This window comes from Seriola aureovittata, chromosome 2, assembly GCF_021018895.1.
Source record: "Seriola aureovittata isolate HTS-2021-v1 ecotype China chromosome 2, ASM2101889v1, whole genome shotgun sequence".
Taxonomy (NCBI): Eukaryota; Metazoa; Chordata; class Actinopteri; order Carangiformes; family Carangidae; genus Seriola; species Seriola aureovittata.
Genome location: NC_079365.1, coordinates 27,298,696 through 27,312,366, shown reverse-complemented (window position 1 = coordinate 27,312,366; position 13,671 = coordinate 27,298,696). Strand labels below are relative to the sequence as shown.

The following is a 13,671-nucleotide window of genomic DNA, read 5'->3' as shown; positions in this document are numbered from 1 at the left end:
AAATACACTGACTGGAGGAATCCTACAGGTGTTACAGATGTTTGTCATCAACTTCAGCCATGATGGGGTTTTATGGAAGAGGTCGGGTTAAAGAAGCACATGAGGAAGTGAAATTCATTAGATAATATGCATCAATTTAGAAATTTAAAAACTTTATATAAATATTCTTATCTTATGTCTTACAATTATGTCCGTCATCAAATGTGTAAATATTGGAAATGATAAAGAGAATCCTGTATAGCTCATGTATATGGTGAACATCTGGAATTAAAATGCAAAAAAGGAAAATAAGTCAAAGATTTAAAGAGCATAAAGTGAATTTATTCAAATGTCAGGTTGGTACAAACTGTTTAAATATTTCATATATCTCAGAATAAATCATAGTTTTCCTTTATAAAAGGTCACAGTCAGACTCACTTGACAGGAGAGGTCCCCTCCAGCACATGATGCTTTACAGTCATTAAAGAGTCGACTCCACAGGAGTCACATTACAAACAAGGCACAGTCAGAGTTTTACATTGTAAAAACACAGAAGCTCCACAAGAGAAACTACAGCAACAAAGCTTTAAATACTGCTTCCAGTCCAATATGGAGTGTACTGGTCTCCTCCTGATGGAGAACATCCACCCTCCGAGCTCCAGAGCAGCTTCTACCAGGGTCTCCACACGGCTCTGTGAGGGCCGGGCGGCTGTTTCCCTGCAGCCTGGATGTGGCTGTGGGAGGAGAGGGCCGGCGTGGGGCAGGCGTCCTTGTCGGCTCTGTGGGCAGCGTGGAGGTGCTGGAGGTGTGGGAGCGTCGCCTCCTTCAGGGAGTTTTGGGACAGGAAGTGCAGCGTCTCCTTCCAGCAGTGGGAGTATCCGTCGCTGTGAGCCGTGTGAGCGCTGGGGCTCTGAGGCTGCAGCTGCTGCTTGAGGAACACCACCGTCATCTCCAGCACGTCGGCCTTCTCCAGCTTGGCGTTGGGATCCTGTTTGTGGAACTCCTTCTCCAGCAGGACCTTGAGCTGCTCGATGCAGCTGTTGATGCGATCTCTGCGCATCTTCTCCACAATTGGTTTCCTCAGCTGTTGAAGAGAAGAGGAAGCTCGGTCAGGAAGACATTCAGCGGATTGAGCTCATGAAGAAACACAGTGCAGAGATGGAAAGTGTGATGTGAGCAGCTGTGGAGCGGGACTTACTTTGTGTCTGTCTTTGGTAGAGAGCACTGAGATGGGAGAGTCTCTGGTGTTGGTTGGAGCCATCCTGGTTGAGAGCAGAGTGAGTTGTGATGTGACTGGGGAGCCCTCTCCTCTATTTATAGGCCCACATTAGCATTACAAAGCCATGAGTCCCAGGCAGGATTAGCTTTCCCACACTCTGAGGCCAGTGGGCGAGGCCCGCACAACAATAGGAGAGAGGCATCAATTATCTCATGGTTAACTGGCCTGGTGGCCTCAGCGGAGGGAGGCTGCTGCAGAGCTGTGGAGGTACAGACCCGACACAAGCAGATCCTTCCACTTTTATTACCTGGGAACCTTCCCGCTCTCTCATCTGATCAGGCTGCTGCAGATGTGCAGCGGCTGGGACGGCAGGTCTGATAAGGGCCACTAAACACATAAAGATAAGACACATGCTGGAGCCACAGACAGCTGACACCAGGTCAGTTTACAGGCTCTGTGGACCTGAGCTCACCTGAAAGGTCACAGCTGAGTAGAGAGCAGAAAACACTGTTTGTATGTAACAATTAAAGGTTTCTGACACAGAGAGGACACGTGTTTGAGTCCTGCATGATGTGACTGCAATAATAAAAATATGACTTGATTAATTCTCTTATAAAAGTTGCATGAAGCTGTGCTGGTATCAGTTACAGTAAATGATAATAATAATTTAACTGCAATAAAATGATGAGTGTAAGGAAATAAAGTTGAAATATGACAGCAGTAAAAGAAGCTGTACTATATATAACATGTAGTAGTTATTTCTGTTATTCTGTAATTCCAACCTGTTGTTATAGTCGATGCCTTGTACATAATAATACTCTCTATTTATTTTGCAGCTGCGTGTCAAGACAATGGTTCCTATTTAATCACTGGAGACAAATTATTTGTTATAATTATATGATTTATGTTTATTTATTTCTTTTCTGCTGGAATATTAAACATATTTTACATATTACAGTTCTGTACTGTGTCACAGATTTATTATCTACATGTTTAATGTTTGTTTTTCACTTGTAAAATTCTGATAAAATGTTCATGACGATAATGTGTTTCTCCTGATCAGTTCAGTTCTGCCTTTAGAAGTTAATTATTCTGTGTGTCTCTCTTGAGGGAGGAGGCACACTTCCACTTCAACCATAAACTCTGTCTGTCTGTCTGCCGACCCCCCCCCCCCACCCCCACCCCACACAACGCCCCACACCTCCACCACCACGTAGTTCAAACTGTTCCCACCACCCACAGCCCCACTCATCTCTCCGTTAGTGTGTTTGAACCAACATCTGAGCACCGACTGTGGCCTCATCAGGACCGGGATGATGAAATAAAGTAAAAGATAAATGATGAAATAAAGGTGGGAAAAGTGACAGAGCAGCAGTGATCTGGCTCCAGGTGTGTGTTTGTGTGTGTGTGTTTGTGTGTGTGTGTGTGTGTGTGTGTGTGTGTGTGCATGTGTGTGTGTGTGTGTGTGTGTGTGTGTGTGTGTGTGTGTGTGATCAGGATCAGAGAGTCTGGCTCTCAGTGAAACTACTCTGAATAAATCAAGGTTGAAATAACAATAACACTAGAAGAGGATCAGAGCTTATATAGACTCACAGTGTGATCCAGCTCACATCAACGTGCTTCTGGGAGACAAACAAAACACAAGTATTATAACTTCCTCCTGAGGGTGTTGACCCCCCCCCCCCCCCCCCCCCCCCCCCCCAACACACACACACACCCCACACCCCGACTCCCCCGTCGGGTGGCGCGTGGATCTGTCCCTGCTGGTGTGAAGCTCAGAGTCTTTGATGTTGTTGGAAACGTGTGCAGGAGACACTTCAAGCCCTCCACCCCCCCTACCCCACCCCTCACCTCCACCCCACCCCTACCCCCCCACCCCTACCCCTCACCTCCATCAGCATCAAAGGAGACAAACTGCTGCCATTCTCCCTCCAGCAGGAAACGCCGTAAAAAACAACCGGTCATTCTTTATAAGCTGGTGGTTCGTGGACTCACTGATGATTCTAAAACAGACCGTCCGGTTTTCACATTAACGTAAAGTCCCGACATGTTTGACAGTGTGCAAGCACGTGACACCCGCGGCACACTTCTGTCTGAGCCGAGAGAGGAAGTCAGGGTGTGGGGACGGGGGACGGGGGAAGAGGGGGGGGGCAGACAGGACGCTGTTTGTAGTCCTGACTTTATGACAGGCCGTGGACTGTGGGAAACTCTCAGGTGTTAAAAGTCCACGCACGCGGAGCTCCTCCCGGTCTTATAAATACCGGACCAGAGGAGACTGGTTTTACTGAGACTCGTCTGAACCTGCAAGAAAGACCGAGACTGAAGACTGTGGACTCTGTGATGGCTCCTGTAACTCAGACCAGACCCGAGGACAAACCTGCCTCTATGGACACCAGCGGCTCCAACAAGGTAAGAAACCTGCGACCCCCTCCTGACTGAGTCTGTCGACCATGTCCAGCTTGTCCCGTGTCTCATGCGTCTTCTCCTCTGTCCTCAGCTGCGTAAACTCATGGTGGAGAAGGTGAGGAGAGACCGCATCAACCACAGCATCGAGCAGCTCAGAGCACTTCTGAACCGGGGGGAGCCGAGCGGGGGGCAGCCGCCCTCCAAGCTGGAGAAGGCCGACATCCTGGAGATGGCCGTGAACCTCCTGAGACAGAGGGCCCTGGCCCGCGTGGCGCCCAGCTACTCCCGGGGCTTCTCCCAATGTCTGCAGGAGACCCTGCGGCACCTGTCGCTCCACGCGCCGCTGCAGCCCGCGGAGCGGGAGGAAATCAAGCGCTTCTACGTGCTACAGAGAGCCGCGCTGCAGAGGCACATGTCCGGGGAGCAGGGCCGACGGACTGTCGCGCGTAAGCGGTCGGGCTCCCGATCAGCGGCGCGGTCTCACGGCTCTCTGTGGAGGCCGTGGTAGCTCGGACACACGTTTGTGTGAATATATTAGTTTGTGGACAAGCGGACAGTTTCAAGCCGCACTGTGGTGGTTCCTCTGTGCGCAAATGTTGTCTCAGCCTGCGTGCGCGCGCTGTGTGCGTGCACTGTGGAGGCTTGGATGCTGTGTTGGCTGTGCAACATTTGCACATTTTTACACTTGTGTTTCTATTCGTTTGTCTACAATGTACGGCAAACAGGCCCGATTATAAACCTGCTTTATGTTGCCTTTTGTAAAGGCGGGAATAGGTGTGCGGTATGTGTGCTGTTGGTTGACTGATCTTCTCCTCATCGTGTTATTATTAATTGTGTATTAAACATTCCTCTTGTTTACAGGTCTTTTCAGCCTCTTGTGTTGTGTCATGTTTGTATATGTTGTGTCACTGCAGCTAATAAACCCAGAACACTGATGATCACACACACACACACACACACACACCTCAGTCAGTTTGTCACTGCAGCACCATGAATCAGATCGGCCTAATAGCCTAATAATGATAATAATAATAATAATAAGAAGAAGAAAAATAGAAATGTCTGACAGACAGTAATATAAATCTACTTTTAGACGTGAGCGGACAGTTTGTGTAGATGGTTTGAGCTCAGAGTGCAACAAACTTCACTTCCTGTTTGGCAGAAGAAGCTTCACTTCACTTGCTCCATTTAACAACAGACTACAGGTTTTATTACCTATTCAATAACAGAAACTGCATCATACACCGGATTATTAAAGAGATGAGGATGGTTGGTTCAGCAGCAGCTGCAGCACCAGGCTCAGTCTCTGCAGTGAATCATGTGACACTGCTGCCCTGCTGTGGAGCATGACCACAGTTACACATCCAGTTACTAAAACCCAGACAGGCTTATAGACAAGAGGTCTTAATTAGTCTTATTTTTAATGTAGATGTTTACCAAACTGAAACTGTTAGTCAATTAATCAAATCAATTAGCTGATTGACAGATGCAATTTTGATTGATTAATTGTTGAAATCACTTTTTAAGATAAAAGTCACAGTTTTTTGCGTTTTTAAACCGTTCATTAACATGAGATCTTTGTTTTGTCATGTTGGTGTGTGTGTGTGTGTGTGTGTGTGTGTGTGTGTGTGTGTGTGTGTGTGTGTGTGTGTGTGTGTGTGTTAGTGTCTCAGGTGTTTCCCTCTGTGACCAAGTGTTTCTCTGTCTGGTCTCTGGTCTGAAACAGTTCTGAGTCCAGGTTCCCAGACTGCAGAGTCCAGTCAAACACTGAATGCACCTGTCAGTCATTTACTCTGCAAACCACCGTCATCAACCATCCTTTATTCTTCCCACTGGTCAGCCAGCTGTTAGTCAAACTACTATTACTATTACTATACTGATACTGGAAACCATTCAATACTGGGTTGATTAAAGATTTTGTTTTTTGTAGTATGAAGGAAAAAATGGGCATTGGGAAATATATCTTAAAGAAACTAAGACTTTTTTATTTTTCGTTGGAACATACGTGTCAGTTGCCTACAGTTGTTATTAATATATTGTGTTATTCTGTGACATGTGATCCAATCTAGATGAACAATGCTCATTCATTAATTCAGTTAAATACTGATGGAGTGAGAATATAGAAACGTAAATGTAGATCAGGATAGGAAGTGAAAGAAAGGATAAATAAACCAAACATAAAAGAGTAAGCTACAGTAAGTGTAAAATAAATTCACACGTTAAAAAGTTCTGAATAGATATAAAAAAGCAACAAACAACAACATTGTAAATATGATCATCCTCTTTATCTCTAACTGCTCTGTTGCAATCTCACAGAGACCTTCAGTGGTGAGCTCTTCAGTGGGAAGATCTTCGGTTCATCAATAGTTCTAATGTATGGAAATAGCTTCTCAGTGAAAGTGTGTATGAAGGTGTGTATGTGTGTGTTAGTATCAGGATCAGAGAATGACATTCTTCCTCTGTTCCAGTCCAGATTCACTCTGATCCTCTGGAGCTTCTTCTGCACCGACAGATCAATGGCAGAGGCTGGTGGTGCATGTACTGAGTATTTACCTTCATAGAAACCTATTCTCCAGAATCCAGACTGTGTCTGTCTCTTCCTCTGAACAGACTCTTCTAACAAACCCAGTGACCAGTTGATATTGTCTCCAACCTCGACGTCCCAGCTGTGAGTCCCTGAGTTAAAACCTTCAGATCCCAGCACCCAGCGATAGTTATCAAACCTCTCTGGATTGTCAGGAAGCTTCTGTCTCTGTCCTCGTCTCACACTGGTCAGATCCTCAGACAGGATGAGGTCTGGATGAGCAGTGTTTGGATCCAGAACCACAGGAGTGTAGCAGACCATGTCCTTCATCTTGTTCCAGATGTTGAAGGTCAGGTTGCCCAGATGTTTGGCCTGGTCTATCAGAGCTCCTGAGTCCAGCTGTGGATCATCCAGCAGGGGGCGCTGCTGGACTCTTTCCACTGTAACCTTGTAGTTCTGCAGGAATGAGACGTCTTCAGCTCTCAGCTCGTCCTCTGTGGCTCTGACTGTGTGTGACAGAGCTGCTATCTCTCTGCTCAGAGCCTCCATCTTCTCCTTCATCATCTGACTCTTCTGCTCCTCTTCCTCCCTCAGAGCAGTGATCCTGGCCTCCTCTTCCTCCTCTAGAAACTGGTGAAGCTTCTTAAACTGCTCCTTAATCTGCCTCTCTGTGTGTTGGGCCTGGACCTTAATGTGTTCTGCTGTTTGATCAAACTCCTCTTTAACTTGTTCACAACCCTTTAACTTCTTCTTTAAAGGCTCCAGAGTTTCCTGAAGTTCCTCCTTGTGTTGTCGAGCAGCTTCATCGATGGGTCTGAATCTGTGGTTGGTGTGTTTTTCTGAATCTCTGCAGACGAGACAAACTGGCTGCTGATGGTCCAGACAGAAGAGTTTGAGTCTCTCAGAGTGCAGACTGCAGAGAGACTCTGGAGATCTCTGATCTCTGTCCTGTTTGAAGGCATCACACAGGTTCTTTAAAGCCAGGTTTGAAGGTGGATAATCCTTTGAAGATCTTCTCTTACAAACTGGACACTCACGTGTTGGTCTCTCTCTCCACCAGCTCTTCAGACAGTCTTTACAGAAGCTGTGGCTACATGACAGAACAACAGGATCTCTAAAAACGTCATGACAGACAGGACAGCAGAAATCCTCCTCTGACCTGGAAGCCATTTAGTCTGTGAGTGAAGCTGAAAACACAGCAGACAGAAAGTACAGCCAGTCCTCTACTAACTTCACTGAGATGTACTTTCACTTTGACTCGTGGTTTTTGTCAAACTCACCTTCAGTGTGGAGTTTCAGCAGGTTGAAGCAGCAGTGTTGTAGTTTCCCACGTCTCTCTCCTGTAGCTGGACTCACTCAGAGGAAGTTGTTGGTTTGGTCTGAAGGTGAATCTGATCCTCTGTTTTTCAGTCTGTGTCTCTTTATTGAAGAATAACAAACTGTTTCTTGGTTTGTCTCAGGTGAATCAGGTGAGGGGTGGAGCTTCGTCAGATCTCCTCTGATAATTATTGTTGCTCCACCAGTTATACAGGGTGTGTTTCATTTCAGAATATTGATTCATTGCAGGAAATGTAGACTGATAGTTTCGCTTTGGTGATTGTGACCAAAGATCTCAGTTTTAACTTGTTTGTAAAACACTTCTGGCTTTTCCAGATGTTGCACTCCAGACTTCAGACTTGACTTCAGTGATGAGGTCAAAGGTCAGGTTTATTCTGGTGACTCTTCCATGTGGACCTTGGTTGGCGTCCACCTGTGGTTAATTCAGAGAGACCTTACACCTGTCTATGTCAGGTCTCACAGATCAGGGTTGAAGCTCACCAGCGACATCTGTTGGTTAAAACACTTCGTTGACCACCCAGCCTCGGGTCGATGCAGCACAGCTGGCGAGCGCTCTGTCCTCAGTAACGCCATTAGAACAAGAACAGCCACAGTCAGAATGGTCATCGGACGTAAAGGGACAAAAGCCATAAAGGTTGAACTGTCCCTCTCTGTCTGTGTGCTGGACATTTCCCTAAAGGACTCAGACTGTGAGAAACAGGATTCTCTGGTCTGATGAAACCAAGACTGAACTGTTTGACCTCAGTTCTGAGCGTCACGTCTGGATGAGACCAGGTACCGCTCATCACCGTCCCAACACCGTCCCAACAGTGAAGCATGGTGGAGGCAGCATCATGCTGAGGGGGAGACTGACCTCAAAGGTGAACAGCTACAAGATTTTCATGCTGACGAAACACATTCTTCTGGTTTTTATTTAATCTTTTTTTTTTTCTTTTAACCAAATTTATTAAGTGACAAAATTTTGCTTTTCTTACAGAGTTTAAGGTTTGTGAGACTTTGCTGCCTCCTTTAATCAAACTGTACATAAAGAGAGAGACAGATACAGTCTGTGGTTTGTTGAGACAAATGAACAAATGAAGTGAACATTTCTTTCACTTGACAAAACTTTATTGACATTTGTAAATCTTATAACACACAGGTAATGGTTGCACTATTTTCATTCTAAACTATTGTTTCATTGCAGGAATATAAACTGATAGTTTCGCTTTGGTGATTGTGACCAAAGATCTCAGTTTTAACTTGTTTGTAAAACACCTCTGGCTTTTCCAGATGTTGCTCTCCAGACTTCAGACCTTGACTTTAGTGATTAGGTCAAAGGTCAGGTTTATTCTGGTGACTCTTCCATGTGGACCTTGATTGGAGTTCACCTGTGGTTAATTCAGAGAGACCTTACACCTGTCTATGTCAGGTCTCACAGATCAGGGTTGAAGCTCACCAGCGACATCTGTTGGTTAAAACGCTTCGTTGACCACCCAGCCTCGGGTCGATGAAGCACAGCTGGCGAGCGCTCTGTCCTCAGTAACGCCATTAGAACAAGAACAGCCACAGTCAGAATGGTCATCGGACGTAAAGGGACAAAAGCCATAAAGGTTGAACTGTCCCTCTCTGTCTGTGTGCTGGACATTTCCCTAAAGGACTCAGACTGTGAGAAACAGGATTCTCTGGTCTGATGAAACCAAGACTGAACTGTTTGACCTCAGTTCTGAGCGTCATGTCTGGATGAGACCAGGTACCGCTCATCACCGTCCCAACACCGTCCCAACAGTGAAGCATGGTGGAGGCAGCATCATGCTGACGGGGAGACTGACCTCAAAGGTGAACAGCTACAAGATTTTCATCCTGACGAAACACATTCTTCTGGTTTTTATTAAATCGTTTTTCTTTTCTTTTAACTAAATTTATTAAGTGACAAAATCTTGCTTTTCTTACAGAGTTTAAGGTTTGTGAGACTTTGCTGCCTCCTTTAATCAAACTGTACATAAAGAGAGAGACAGATACAGTCTGTGGTTTGTTGAGACAAATGCACAAATTAAGTGAACATTTCTTTCACTTGACAAAACTTTATTGACATTTGTAAATCTTATAACACACAGGTAATGGTTGCACTATTTTCACTCTAAATTCTGCAGTTTATCATTTAAGTCAGTTCAATTAAAATCAGTTACTTGCTTCAGTTTGGGTGGATTACTGAACAGGCCCAGGAGCCCTTTATTATTCCCACTGGTCACCCAGCTGCTGGGAGTCATTTCAGACTGGAAACCATTCAATTCTGGTTTGATTTATTTGGAATAAACTAAAACTTGGTTTAATCCAGTAACTTTTACATTTTTTTTTTTATAAAACATGATTTCATTTTTTTCTTCAGTTTAGAAACAACTGCTCTAAAGCTACAACCTGTGACTTGTTGTTATTTATATGTTGTATTAGTCTGTGGCATGTGATCCCATCTGATTGGACCATGTTAACACAAAAAGATAATTAATTAATTCAGTTCAATTGTAATGGAGTGAGAATATAGCAATGCAAATAAAGATCAGGTTTTGTGAAGTGGAAAATATGACATTGTGATTCATGATGTAAAGTGTCGCCAATATTACGACAAGTTTAAATTTCACAGCAACAAAAAGAGAAAAGAACAAATGAACCAAACATAAAAGAGCAAACTCAGTTTAAAATAAATTTACAGATTAAAAAATTGTGAATAGATATAAAAAGCAACTTATTCAAATAAAACAACAATAAACATAAAACTAGAAAATTACAGGGAAATTTTGAGTGCCACGGGGGCTACTGCCGGGATGAGTACATGATTTATTTCCAGTGTTCAAAAGTCACCCTGATCATATTCTGGTTTTGAGAAATGTCTTGATATAAAAGACTCTGATATAAAACAATGTCACATCCCTCCATCATGTATTATGTGGGAAATATCTCATATTCTGTGTTGTTTTTTTTAATAAAACAAGAGGCAACATGTCTTCAAACGGGCATTTAAAGGGTTAAAATCCTGAAAAATAATAAACATTTGGTAGGTTTGAGCAGAACTGAAGTGGTTTAAGAGATTTATGCAAAAAAATCAGAAAGAAATATTGATATATGATAATTTTATAGCATTTTCTTTGTGTGTCCTTTTTTGGACGCGAGGAACCCCAGAGGGTACAAAATGTGTTACCAGTGTATAATAAACCTGTAACAGTAACTGACATTAGATTTTAAAAATATGTCAAAAAAGACACTTTCTTGCAGAAATCCATACCTTCAGCTGTAACACAGCCAAAATGATCAGCAAATCAAAAAAGAAAAGTGAAGAAAATGTCCAAAAAAGGACAGAGGGACCCCTGAGGGTTAATAAATCCCATGAACTGCTATTTAAATTACCACTATTATGTTTTTTTCTGTGCTAATTTAACATTACTGGGGAGGAGAGCAACGCGACTAGAAGTGACAGCGAGAGAGGGCTGGTAGCTTCTCCTCTCCTCTGTCTCAGCGGAGACCGTCACAACTTCATTCACTCTTTTAACAAAACAAAACAAAAAGCAACGAAGGAAGCAGTAAATGGACTTACATATTTAAGACCTAACTAAATGTAATTTAAGACCTAACATGTGGCTAATGTAAAGCTAGCAGAGCTTGGAGAGTTGGTTATCTGGTTGCTAGGCGCACGCACGCACGCACACAGGTCAGGAGCTGCCGTTGCCATGGCAATGTGAAAATCTGCCCAGAATTTGGCTTCTACATGGCTTCAAACAACTGCAAATTATGAGAAAACCGTTACTTCTTTTCAAAAACCGAAAAGACCGTGACAGACACTGAAGCCAGAAGTTTCTCACAGTCTCTATTTTATTCAGATATTCCTTAAAATGAGTGAGTAAGCTCAGTGCGAAGACAGAGAGAGATTCTTTTGAAAAAAAAAGACGATTACATTAGGTGTCAATGAGAGTGAGACAGGTATTGCTGCCGGACTCAGCACCCCCGTTTAAATTTTGTGCAGACCCTGCCTGTCAAAGTTACATTTTATGAATCCCAACAACTATGTCTACATTTTGAGAAAGAATTGTTTGTCTCCTTTTTACGGTTTGGCCGTGAGCTCGAATTAAAAATAAAAATAAAGGTTATTTTTTACTGCTTCACGCACTCTAGCCAACTGACGCTTTCACTCTAACTTTGAAGAAAAAGTGATTTGCACTCCTCCTTTGAGTGCTCACAGTTTGAAAAGTTTACATGTTATGTAAAAACAGTTCCTGTGTTTTTGAGAGAGGAGAAGTTTTCCTCCGTTTTATAGTTTGAATCACATTTCTACGTGCAGGTATGAGAGAGCTGGGTGACTCAGAAAAAAGGTGAAATTTTGTGGGTTTCTAAAGAAAATTCCAATGCATTCCTAATGCATTATTTATTCCCAGTAATTTGGGAATTACTTTGGGAAAAATTGGAATTTTAACACCAAAAGTCATAGCACCCCTTTCGGGATCAAGACGCACGTTTTGATGTATATATTACCAGGGTTTTCTCAAAACTGCAGGACGAGTTACGCGCCAAAATTTGGCGGAAGAATAATAATAAGCCCGAAGGAATATTAATAGATGCCTAGGAGCTGAGCACCCGTGGCACTAATGATTATCCTCTTTATCTCTAACTGCTCTGTTCCACTGTCACAGAGACCTTCAGTGGTGAGATCTTCAGTTTATCATCAGTTCTAATGAATGGAAACAGCTTCTCAGTGAAAGTGTGTGTGATGGTGTGTATGTGTGTGTTAGTATCAGGATCAGAGAACGACAATCTTCCTCTGTTCCAGTCCAGATTCACTCTGATCCTCTGGAGCTTCTTCTGCACTCGGAGAAAAGTGATGGGGGCTGACGGTGAATGTGCTGAGTATATAACTTCATAGCAACCTATTCCCCATAATCCAGACTGTACGTTTCTCTTCCTCTGAAAAGACTCTGCTACAACACCCAGGTCCCAGTATGTATTGTCTGCAACTTCAACATCCCAGCTGTGAGTCCCTGAGTTAAAACCCTCAGAGCTCAGGACAATGAGGAAGTTATCAAGCCTCTCTGGATTGTCAGGAAGATTCTGTTTCCGTCCAACTCTCACACTGGTCAGATCTTCAGACAGGATGAATTCTGGATGAGCAGTGTTTGGATCCAGAACCACAGGACTGTAGGAGACCATGTACTTCATCTTGTGCCAGATGTTGAAGGTCAGGTTCCCCAGATGTTTGGCCTGATCTATCAGAGCTCTGGAGTCCAGCTGTGGATCATCCAGCAGGAGGCGCTGCTGGACTCTTTCCACTGTAACCTTGTAGTTCTGCAGGAATGAGACGTCTTCAGCTCTCAGCTCGTCCTCTGTGGCTCTGACTGTGTGTGACAGAGCTGCTATCTCTCTGCTCAGAGCCTCCATCTTCTCCTTCATCATCTGACTCTTCTGCTCCTCTTCCTCCCTCAGAGCAGTGATCCTGGCCTCCTCTTCCTCCTCTAGAAACTGGTGAAGCTTCTTAAACTGCTCCTTAATCTGCCTCTCTGTGTGTTGGGCCTGGACCTTAATGTGTTGTGCTGTTTGATCAAACTCCTCTTTAACTTGTTCACAATCCTTTAACTTCTTCTTTAAGGGCTCCAGAGTTTCCTGAAGTTCCTTCTTGTGTTGTGGAGCAACTTCATCGATGGGTCTTAATCTGTGGTTGGTGTGTTTTTCTGAATCTCTGCAGACGACACAAACTGGCTGCTGATGGTCCAGACAGAAGAGTTTGAGTCTCTCAGAGTGCAGACTGCAGAGAGACTCTGAAGATCTCTGATCTCTCTCCTGTTTGAATGCCTCACACAGGTTCTTTAAAGCCAGGTTTGAAGGTGGGAGTGTTGCAGATCTTCTCCTACAAACTGGACACTCAGGTGTTGGTCTCTCTCTCCACCAGCTCTTCAGACAGTCTTTACAGAAGCTGTGGCTACATGACAGAACAACAGGATCTCTAAAGACCTCATGACAGACAGGACAGCAGAAATCCTCCTCTGATCTGGAAGCCATTTACTCTGTGAGTGAAGCTGAAAACACAGCAGACAGAAAGTACAGTCAGTCCTCTACTAACTTCACTGAGATGTACTTTCACTTTGAGTCGTGGTTTTTGTCAAACTCACCTTCAGTGTGGAGTTTCAGCAGGTTGAAGCAGCAGTGTTGTAGTTTCCCACGTCTCTCTCCTGTAGCTGGACTCACTCAG

The 13,671-nt window shown here is 44.0% G+C and overlaps 4 protein-coding genes across 4 annotated transcripts; 1 reads left to right on the top strand and 3 right to left on the bottom strand.

Moving 5' to 3' along the window:
* Positions 1–329: 329 nt before the first annotated feature.
* LOC130161435 (transcription factor HES-5-like) lies at positions 330–3,199 on the bottom strand. The gene is made up of 3 exons (XM_056364735.1): positions 3,088–3,199; positions 1,178–1,241; positions 330–1,063 (listed from the first exon to the last, which is right to left on the bottom strand). The coding sequence occupies exons 2-3, from the start codon at positions 1,238–1,240 to the stop codon at positions 650–652; spliced, it is 477 nt and encodes a 158-aa protein (XP_056220710.1). The 5' UTR covers position 1,241; positions 3,088–3,199; the 3' UTR covers positions 330–649.
* Positions 3,200–3,517: 318 nt separating this feature from the next.
* On the top strand, positions 3,518–4,536 carry LOC130161429 (transcription factor HES-5-like). The gene is made up of 2 exons (XM_056364725.1): positions 3,518–3,607; positions 3,696–4,536. The coding sequence occupies exons 1-2, from the start codon at positions 3,539–3,541 to the stop codon at positions 4,110–4,112; spliced, it is 486 nt and encodes a 161-aa protein (XP_056220700.1). The 5' UTR covers positions 3,518–3,538; the 3' UTR covers positions 4,113–4,536.
* A 958-nt stretch (positions 4,537–5,494) lies between these two features.
* Positions 5,495–7,568, bottom strand: LOC130161410 (nuclear factor 7, ovary-like). The gene is made up of 2 exons (XM_056364690.1): positions 7,409–7,568; positions 5,495–7,315 (listed from the first exon to the last, which is right to left on the bottom strand). Exon 2 carries the CDS (start codon positions 7,296–7,298, stop codon positions 5,895–5,897), a length of 1,404 nt encoding a protein of 467 aa, XP_056220665.1. The 5' UTR covers positions 7,299–7,315; positions 7,409–7,568; the 3' UTR covers positions 5,495–5,894.
* Positions 7,569–12,095: 4,527 nt separating this feature from the next.
* LOC130161416 (nuclear factor 7, brain-like) lies at positions 12,096–13,481 on the bottom strand. Its single transcript, XM_056364702.1, has one exon. It carries the CDS (start codon positions 13,479–13,481, stop codon positions 12,096–12,098), a length of 1,386 nt encoding a protein of 461 aa, XP_056220677.1.
* Between the last annotated feature and the right edge of the window lie 190 nt (positions 13,482–13,671).

Bases quoted from the DNA above. Each gene is read 5' to 3' on its own strand.
- LOC130161410 (XM_056364690.1), bottom strand. From the start codon at position 7,298: ATGGCTTCCAGGTCAGAGGAGGATTTCTGCTGTCCTGTCTGTCATGAC.
- LOC130161429 (XM_056364725.1), top strand. From the start codon at position 3,539: ATGGCTCCTGTAACTCAGACCAGACCCGAGGACAAACCTGCCTCTATG. The intron at 3,608-3,695 runs GTAAGAAACCTG...CTCTGTCCTCAG, and splicing joins ACACCAGCGGCTCCAACAAG to CTGCGTAAACTCATGGTGGA.
- LOC130161435 (XM_056364735.1), bottom strand. From the start codon at position 1,240: ATGGCTCCAACCAACACCAGAGACTCTCCCATCTCAGTGCTCTCTACC. The intron at 1,064-1,177 runs GTAAGTCCCGCT...TCTCTTCAACAG, and splicing joins CTACCAAAGACAGACACAAA to CTGAGGAAACCAATTGTGGA.
- LOC130161416 (XM_056364702.1), bottom strand. From the start codon at position 13,481: ATGGCTTCCAGATCAGAGGAGGATTTCTGCTGTCCTGTCTGTCATGAG.